Here is a 10,273-nt window from a genome sequence, read left to right on the forward strand (position 1 = left end):
TTATAAAGCTTCAGGAGGAGGTTCCTGTCAGTCTCCTCTGTGTGAGAGTGTGTGGCAGATGGCAGGAGGAGTCAAAGGGTGTTGGAAGACAAAGAAAATGAGAGGATTAAACGAAGGAAAAGACTAATGAGTGAGAGATCATTGCAGAGAATTCCCCTCAGACTTTCTCTCTTGATTCTCAGCCAGCACATTTGCAATTGAGAAAGTCTGCCTGGCTGACTGGCCTCCTCTCCCTCCTCCCCTTCCTCCTGAGAAAGTGGGACTCCCAGCCTCCCTCCTCACTCTCTCTCTCTCTCTCGCTCTCGCTCATGTGAAGGTTTAACAGGAGGCAGAGCGGAGGTGGCGCTCACAGTCGAGCCCTGGATTGTAGCAGAGACAGCAGCCGTGCTGAAGCCCACCACCACCACCATGGACGCCAAACTGCTGGTGCTGATGGCTCTGCTGGCTGTGCTCACACACGCACCCACATCTGAGGGTGAGTCCGAACTTTCAACACGGATGTTCTTTTATCCAGGTTTTGTGAATGCTGTCAATGGAAATCTTCCTCCTGGGATCTGTGATGTAAATTCAGATGAAGTAAATAGAATGACACCTGAAAAACATGAAGTTTCATGGAGTTTATGCATCAAAGCTGCAGAAGGTGTTTGCTTTAACATTTTTAAATAATACAGAGAGAACAATTCTACATTTAAATATACAAGAATGTGTTCTAGGAATACCAATTTAAACAATAATCATATTTTAGTATTAATTTTATCCAACTAAATTTACTTTTCAACATCCTTCAAACTCCAAATCTCATGACTCCCGGCGTGATTTGGATCCAGCTTTTGCTATAACACATTTTTGCGACTTTTATTATTGTTTTTAATGCGGTTATTAACTGAACCATACAAGGTACAAATGTGTGTATTTTGATTAGTAATAATATATGAAAGTATGTATATGATTTTCCAATTTTGTTATTGTACTCTTTAAAATAAATTATACAAATAAGTCATGGTAATATTTGAACATTTTTATCAACTGTGATGCATCATAAATCTGTTAAAATAAACATATTTGAATACATATGTATATATGTGTGGAGAGGTTATTTGTGTAAAGTGCTGTTGCCAGAGTGACCCCTCAATATGTTCTCCGTCGAGTACAAGCCGAGCCGCTCTGCCCCGTGCTGAGCAGCCAGCGCGACCTCTGACGGCTTTATAAAGTTTGGTGCGAGTGTGTTTGCCTTTCCCTTTGCTTTCTTTTAATTACTTTGTAATGAGGGCTAAACAAAGTGCCGGTGATAGCGCTGGATGCTCGGAGCCCCGGCGCTGCCTGCTGAATAATGATCCGGCCTAGTTTGCATGAGAAAAGCCGCCTGGATGGGTGAGAATCATTAGTCTGATATTAGCTGGGGTTCAGCCATTTGTGACTCGACCTTTTGGCGCTGGATTAAAAAGATGCTTATCAGCGATCGGACCATCAGCGGCTCAGTCAGGACGGAAGTCGATGGACCGGGGAAATGATGTATTAAAGTTATTTTTTTAAGCTTGAAGTGATTGCCCCTGACAACAGCAACAGAACCTCATAAAAGAGCACGTTTCCGCAACATTTTGTGGAAACAGTTTCTAATGTTGAGTATTAAATCCTGAGTGACTTGTGCGAGGCGCCAGTTGAAGCTAAATATTTACAGTTCTACATCATTACACAACAAAAAGAGAGAAATGCCTGGGGTTTTCAAGCGACACTCCCTGTGCATCTGGGGTCCTCTGATCCCCCGAAACCTCGGCAGGGGAACGAGGGCGACTTGTAATCATTTTAAGAATGCACTTGAGGTGACTTTCACGGAGAATGTTGGCTGATCTGAGCGCTCTTTCATGGAAGAGGGGAACATGCATGTTGGGGAGCCCTCGTGATGTTAGAGAGGTCTGTTTGAAATGTTGGCGAGCTGTAAGCAAAACTTCTGTCTAATCTCTTTTTAATGAGTTTCTTTATAGCTACATTCCCTCGACAGAAGAAGATAAAATCGGACCATGAATTATGTCTGTAAATGTTTAGACTCATGTGCTAAATGTATTTCATAAAATCATACAGTTGTTTATTTAAATACAGTGAAAAAAAGCTTCAGCTATTTTAATAAAGTTCCTGTATTTTGAATATTATTCATATTTTCTTTTATTTGCAGCAAAGCCCATCAGTCTGGTGGAGCGCTGCTGGTGTCGCTCCACTCTCAACACGGTTCCGCAGAGGTCCATCAAAGAGCTCAAGTTCCTCCACACGCCCAACTGCCCCTTCCAAGTCATGTGAGTACACCTTTTAAAAACACCTTTTAAAGACTTACGTACAGACTTACGACTGAAGATGGATTCATGAAACACAGTGGAGGAGTCTGATTTTCAAGAGCCTATTTCCATGTGATGAGTTCATCTACAGCACAACAAAGGTCTTTGTGGTGGCGTTTCTGAAGAAGCCAGTGGAGGGAACAATACTGGCGACTATCTGAGCTCCCTCAGTACAGCTATATTGAGCTTAAATCTGATTTAGTGAAGGCTTTTTTCATTTATATTTAAGGGTTGTTGTGCAAGCCTCCGTTTCTATGTTCCATCCACGAGATCATTGAAACAGAAAAGGCTGTTCTCTTTCCACAAGTTGATCAAGTGGAGGAGAAGAATCGAATGCAGCTGCAGCGTGTGGTTAAACAGCAATTTGATGAAATTGTTTTCCTGCTGATTTGATGTTGTTCTTGGAAATGTTGATCTTTAATTTAGATTCAGCGCATTTAAATGCAAGTCAGAAGTGAGAAGCTGTTTCCCTCCAAGGTTTGTGTCCTACTGCGAAGGGTGCTAGTCCACACTCTGCTTATCCTCTTGTATATCTCACATTCTGTCACATTTTATTTCTTAAAAAAAAGGAATAGAAACGTCTCTCTCTCTGATGATATGAAGCGATAAATAAGGGTCAGAGGGACGGAGAGTTTGTTTCTCTTCGTCTTTGTTTTCTTAGTTCTGACTTGCAGCACTGATTGTGATGTCAGCGGTCTGGAACATATTAGCTAAATGACCAGGCTTATTTGTTTGCTGTCGAAAAAGACTGTAAGGAATTTGTCAAAGATTTCGCCGTGATTGATGGACAGAGCAGCGAAAGGTCAAAAGAGGGCGCCGACCCGGTCTTTAACTCTCGCTTCCTTGGTCCGAAAAAACGCCAGGGGAGTGCAGAAGTCATTTATGGAAGGAGCAGCTGAGCAGCAGGAGAGAAACGCTGTGATATCTCTGCTGCCACAGATGAAAGAACAGCAGTAACACTATCCTCCTCTTCCCCCGACACTGTCCCACCGTCATCCCCCCCATCGTCCCCGCATGCTGTTGGTATTAACTTGCTGTGAAGTAATTACTACCTGCTGCTTGTGGAACTTTCAAATTCCAGCCATGTCAATTAGGGTTCCAGCTTTCCGTCGGCCATCCAGACGGGCAGACAGATAAACAGGATGAAGGGGGACACTTCAAAAAACAGAAGGGAGCGGATGAGCTGGCGAGTCCTGTTAAAATAGAAGATAAAGGGAGGCTAAGATGAGGACACTTCATGGGGGGAACGTAAACACGGGTCCAATTACGGAGTCGTTTTTTGGATGGATTCCGCGCGGAACAAGTGAAGCAGAGGAGTGAGATGAAGGAGTGGTAGAGAGGGAGCTGTGTTTAATTTGCAGCGCTGTGTGATGGAGGGAGGAGAGCGACTAGAGGTGCTACGGCTCTAAGTTGTTAACTCTCACACATGACCTTTTGCCACCGAGGTGCGAGGTACACATGTTTCGGAGGGGCCAGACCTCACAGGCTGCCTCCCGTTCTCCCTGCTGATGCCTCCAAAAACTCGCAGCGCCGCATCGGTTCAGTGCCTCTTATAAATATTTGCTCCGGCTGTCCGTCATCACGCCACACATCACTGACACGAACACGAAAATAACTGATAATCGCAGACATCCATCACAGGTCTTCGGGGAATAAATAAAATAATGCTGTCAATGTGTGTCCACTTAAAAGTGTATTCATCGAAGAGACATAATCGTGTGTCAAAGTCAAGGCCTGTGGGCAAGATCCGCCCAGTTTAATCCTACTGTGTGGCCGGTGAGAGCGTAGAACAGGGGTGGGCACTTTCCCAAAGGCCCTCATTCTTTCCTGTGACCAACAACAGGGGCAACAAGGTAGCGTGGCAGAAGAGAAAGAATCTTAAATGAAACAAACATTTTGTGAGCAGCTTTTTTCTCGCGGTCTGAACCCAAACCCTCTGAACAACAGGGCTAATATATGGATTATTACAGGCGTCACGCTGTCAAAATATTGAGACTCATCACATCAAACTGATGGCGTTTTATTTACCTTAAAGCGCTCAAAATGTGCTGTTCACAAACATGTGTCCCCAACAGAGTTTCATGAGTCAGTCTCCATGCTGGACCCCGTTTCCAGAACTAGTCTAGAAGTGATCTGAGAAGCCGGGTGCACCACTGACCTTGCTACAGCACCACTGCACCCACGGCTTGTACACCAGTGCGGCTCATGTATGAACAAGATCTATTTTCCGTCTTAAATTTAGTGGCTGCGGCTAATATACAAGTCTGAAATTGACAGTATTATAAAAGGGGGAAAGTGTAATTGCGCCTTTCCATTATGCTATATATTATTTATTTCCTGAAAATCTAAATCATAAATAAAGTAAGAACTTTTCAAATGGTGAATAACTTAAATATTATTAATATTTTCTTCTATATCTTTTATTTTCAGGACCAAAAAAATATTGTTAATATTCACATCTATTTCAGAAGGAAAATAGGAATATAAACTTCTGAAAAAGAAAAAGATAAGTAATGAGTTGTATTAAAAACTCTAATCATAGTACTTTTGCTCTGACCTCGTGAGGGCCACATAAATACAGGCGAAGGACTACATGCGGCCCCTGGGCCGTACATTGCCCACCTCTGGTATGGAATTTGGTTTAAATCAAATTCTAGCAGACCACAAGACAGATAGCTGGCAACATATGGTTGAAATTTCTGTTCATTCTTTCGGCTTTTTTGCTGGAGCAGCCCACGGGGTCGGTGCTATGTTCCACAGTGTCATCCATCAGAAACTCAGAGCAGAGCGAGTGCTAACCCACCAAGAAAGATGGCTACTGATATGCCCTTGTTTTGCGACGGCACCTGTTTGGTTTTCCGGGAACTTGCAGGAGACGGTGCTGCAGGACCAGATGTTGAGGAAAAAAATAAACATGCTATTCCCAGAGTACCTTAATGTAAGTGGTACAGTCAGAACAGACAATTCCAAAATCGATAAGCTGTTTTGGAAACGCTCCTGTACCTGTGAGCTAAGCCATGTTAGCATTCGATGACTATCCAAGCCTGGAATTTGCAGAGCACGTTCTTACGCCCATCACTTCGCTTCACCCACACTGCGTTCAGAAGTGAGGCACCGTCCCACAGCACACACTCAATGAAGAAAAGGAAGTATTTAGTTTGATTATAAAACAATCACGACAGCAGCGTCCGATAGATTATAACCAGCTCAGCTTGATCACTTTTTTCTTCAACAAACTCTGCCTCTGACGGTTCCCAGCCGGCGGCAGGGTGACAGTTTGTTATGCGCAGTAATCCTCCGGGGTTAGTGTTCGGAGATTTATGGGTCTTAGCCGAGGTGATTCTGAGCTCAGCTCTTTCAGCCACATCCGATTTTTATCCGAACTTCACTTTTATTTCACATTTGACTCGTGGTTGGACTCAAGAAAGTGAGGACCGTTCTTCTGCTTAATAGCAAACACATGCCTTTGATGAGTTCACCGAAATATACTGGAGTTTCTTCAGCACTGGTCTGTGTAGTGGCATGGTTCTGTGGTGCCGAATGTCTTGGACAGTAGGAGAACCCACATTTTACACATAGAATTACAGATTTGTTCCGTTCTGAAAGGTGAAATGTGAGGCTGTTTTCAGTCAGGGTTGTGTTTCTGAAGCTCCTTCATTTGAAAGTTGAGTTTTCACTAACAATAACAGAGGGGAGGGTGCAAATTTACCACCCGCCTCTATGTTTTATGACGACCCTGGTGAGTCGGTTTGTGCTTTACGATACCCGATATTCGTGCGTGTATCAACTGATGAGACTCACTATGGCCAGATGTCTGGCAGCGAAGCAGCTAGAGAGGTGAAACATCCTCCAGAGCAGGCTCTTGATCATGATTTACACCACATGAGTCTGGATTTGACTCAAAGATGTCGCTTCTTCAACATCTTTCCTGCGTAAGCTTCAGGTTTCTCCGTGCAGATAAAGGACGGTCGAGTAGAAAAGTGGCTTGTAAAACAGGATCAGCTATTTTTTTGTTGACTCTGAGATCATAGGCAGGACATTTCTGTCGTCTGATCTTATTCTTTTGTGCTCCGCAGTGCCAAACTGAAGAGCAACAGAGAAGTCTGCATCAACCCTGAGACCAAGTGGCTGCAGCAGTATCTGAAGAACGCCATTAACAAGTAAGACCCTCGCGGAAATAACGCAGCACTTCAGAGAGCCCGTGAAGAAAAACAAACCCAAGTTTCACACCGCAGTATCTCAGTTTTATGCCAACGATTACTCTGCGCAGCTGTTGACATGGTTGATGTAAGCGGGTGAGTTATTATCTGTGAAATCATTTGCATTGAAGAAGACTCTCGATAAATCTCTGGGCTGCTAGGTTTTCTCATAACCTCCCGTCTGACACAGAGGGAGTCAGTCCGACCTTAGATTGTGCAGAGACCTTGCAACAGAAAACATAGGAAATAAAGAGCAATTCAGGTGTACGACTCAACGCTTGAATTGAGGCTGAAGCTGACTTGTTGACAAGATGAACAAGAAAATGTAGCTACTCTAGCCCTTCCTTGTAAAATCTTTGAATTCCATTAGATGTATTCAGGTGTTTTGTATTAAAGATCTGACTGAAGCACCATGCCATTGCTGAATACTTGAGGCAGCTCAGAGAGTAGCGCATCCTTGTCCCCTCTGATTTCCTCCCACAACCCCAAAACACACAGGTTAATGGATGACCCTCGATTGTAGCGTCGAGACCGTGCGTGAGTGGTCATCTGACTTGGCGCACCGTGAGATGGACTGGCAACCTGTTTCCACCACCTCTTGTCCTAGGTAGCTGGGACAGTCTCGTGGAAACTATCATGAATGAGATGCCCCTTCGACTCATTATTCATCTCATTTTTGCATAAAAACTGGATAGATATTGCCGATGCAGTCGAGCAATGATGGATGCATGTTTGTGCGATCAATGTTGAACAGTGCGACACACAACAATGTGAAACTAATAAGAGAGATGGCTAGAAAATGACATTAATGAGCTATGTGAATAAAACTTGGCAACAAGGCGAAGGCAAAAAAGGCAAAATACATTTGAAAAAAACAAGATTTTGTAAATATAAGTTTACTTGTTATTTGTATATTCTTTATTTTAGATAATAAATGACACACTTGTATGGTAAATTTTGATATTAATGACAAACAAAAAAGTAAACTAAACGCTCTGTGAAGTCAGTTTTTCTCATGGTGCAGCCTTTTTTTTTCTTCCAGTAAAATCCTGCAGAACCTGCGCTGTTAAAATCATGCGCTCATAAAATATTGCCCCAACATGTCTGGCACTGATTATTAACAGGCAACATGTCTCCTTCATGAAGCACAATATAGTCATTGTTTACAGAGCTGTTCGGCGTGGAACCTTTGAGTAATCGAAGAGAGGAATATTGATGCAGATGATGTTGTGTGTAGGAAGATCAGAGTGACAGCAGAGGGACGTGTTGTACGCTCAAGGATTTGGGGGAAGTTTCATTGGGCTGCAGGCGATACGTGGGAACAGGCAGGAGTGTGTGTCAGCGGGAGTGGGTGGGCGCTCAGGACGCAAGGCCTGCATGACCTGAGTTTCCAAAAAAAAGCATCAGACTCTGAGGGTTCTTTGCACAAAACCTGAACCCGACACACACACACAAAATATAGGGGGGAAAACACTGTTAAATTAATGTAAAATTGAAAGTTAATATTAGAGTTAGAGTACTTCAACATATACTTGATTTAAATGATCAAAAAACAACATGCATATGTGCCAAATCATCAATTGTGACGCGCCATCGATCACTGGTGACGGCATCCCAGCGTGATGAAGTGAGACGCCGGGTGACGCCCCTCAAATGACAGGCCGTCATTGTTTTTAATTCCCAGTGTGTCGCTCGGAGGAGACGTGTCTGCTATGTCATCCACATATTAGTTTTTTGTTAAGGAAATAACACGCCATTTTCCTGTCCTCCCTAATGACCCGTCACTCCATTTCCAGGGTGAAGAAGTCCCGAAGACGCAACAGCAAGAAGGACTAATGGCGCCTTCCTGACCTCCACTCTATACCTCCCGATCACTGCTATGGATGTATGTTGACACGCTGTATGTAACTGTCCACCTCACCGGGCCGCTTGCAGAACCAGCACTTCGCCTCCTCTAACTGTGGATTCTTGTCCCTCCATCGGTGCTCCAGACGTGGAGCTGCTCCTCCAGGGATGGGCTGCGCTGCGAGGGGGCACCGTGGGGACAGCACCCAACGGTGTGATAAACCAGCACTGGTATTATGGTGCTATGTACTTAATATAAAGTTTCAGAGCCAGTTATATTCTGGGATGGGTTGTTGTTACCTCAATAGTCTTAGACTTGTGTCACAACGGAGTGTGATTTTTTTTTTTTTTTTTTTCTGCCAGTGATGCTGATCTCAGCAGAAAATATTTCAGGATTTATTTAGATTCTTAAATGGTGTACTTCACTTGTGACACTGGGAGCGATTGTTGATGGATGTTGAAGAGCAGGACTGAGCTTGATCATTTAAGTTAAAGTTAAAAGGACTCAATGGGACACAGAGGAAGTTTGAGTTTGAGAGAAAAGGCCTGGCGACGTTTGTTTCTGTGCGTCACAAGCATTGTATCAGAACAAAATAAAATTGTTACAAAGGAAAAAAAGAGGGGGAAAAAAATCAATTTTTGTGGTAGTCATTTCTGAAAACAGCTTGATATGAATTCAAACATGAGCTGCTTTTGTAGTGGATGTTACCACAGCTGATTAGGCAGATTAAAATAATGTCAAAGACAGGGAGGGGGAGTGAGTCAGAGTGGACACGTTAAAATGAGTGAAAAAAGGAGGATATTTAAAACAAAGCAAAGGGAAAAACATGTCAACAAATAAGATAATTATTTTAAAGTTGGTGCACACATTTTGGAAGTCATTTTGTCTCCAATATACAGTATCCAAGTGTGTCTTCTCGCGTTTTTGTGGTCAAACAGAAGGCTCAAATCACTTTCTCTTTTGTTACTTATTGCTTTCAACTAATTTATTCTAATAAATAGCAGCTTTAAAAGTGTGTATTTTGAACTTCACCCCTCTTCTGCCTGTGCAGAGTTTTTAATGAGTCTAATATGTTGTTGTGGCACCAGCATCGCAGCGAAAATGATCATTGACTATCATCATTAATACAAAAGCAATGGAGTAAAAAGGACCAGGATTCAACTTTGTTATATTGCATGCTGTTACTGCAGTGTTCTTCATCCAACACCTGTCCTTGGTAGGAAGAAATAAAGCTATAAAAATGTAACAAAGCAGCTTAACTGTTCTGAAGGGATCCTCTGTGGTGGCAGAAAATGGTTTGTTCGTCGTGTCTTTTACATAAATATATATTTGAGCCACTTTATTACAAAATGTGTCTTTTTAAATGTGTTTTTTTTTATATATTTTTCTATGGTGCATTATCTTACTAATTGCCTTTCGAACAGTGTAACTTACTGTAGGACGCAGCTACTAAATGAAGATCAAGAAAGTAATATTCTTAAATGTTCATATACAGACTTTTGTTACAATAAATTTTGAGACATTCAATCCATACCTTTGTTGTCTTTGATTCAAACAGTAACTAAAAAACAAAAAAAAAAAGAACATTGCGGATGTTAAATTAGTCCGGAAGTGGTCCAGTCCTCCCACAAGAGTCCTACTGACACTTTTTATAAACTTTCCCCAGGTTTGACGAACGACGTGTCAATAAAGCCACTGATCCGAAACAGAACAAAATGTTTGAGCGGAGATCCAAGTGACCAACATGTGCTTCTAATTTGGACACTCCCCACACTGCGTGGGGCTTGTGCCTCGCATACATTAAAGCCTCCTCCAAGAGGCTCTGTTGGACGCTGTCACTATCCGAGTGTTGCTTCACATTAGAAAAGCTAAATGCACGGCTCACTGTTCACTTCACTGTG

The 10,273-nt window shown here is 42.8% G+C and overlaps 1 protein-coding gene across 1 annotated transcript; it reads left to right on the forward strand.

Annotated features, from left to right (window-relative positions):
- Positions 1–318: 318 nt before the first annotated feature.
- Positions 319–9,903, forward strand: LOC128753929 (stromal cell-derived factor 1-like). The gene is made up of 4 exons (XM_053856145.1): positions 319–475; positions 2,171–2,288; positions 6,404–6,487; positions 8,323–9,903. Exons 1-4 carry the CDS (start codon positions 409–411, stop codon positions 8,360–8,362), a joined length of 309 nt encoding a protein of 102 aa, XP_053712120.1. The 5' UTR covers positions 319–408; the 3' UTR covers positions 8,363–9,903.
- The last annotated feature ends 370 nt before the right edge of the window (positions 9,904–10,273 follow it).

This window comes from Synchiropus splendidus, chromosome 2 (genome assembly GCF_027744825.2).
Source record: "Synchiropus splendidus isolate RoL2022-P1 chromosome 2, RoL_Sspl_1.0, whole genome shotgun sequence".
Taxonomy (NCBI): domain Eukaryota; kingdom Metazoa; phylum Chordata; class Actinopteri; order Syngnathiformes; family Callionymidae; genus Synchiropus; species Synchiropus splendidus.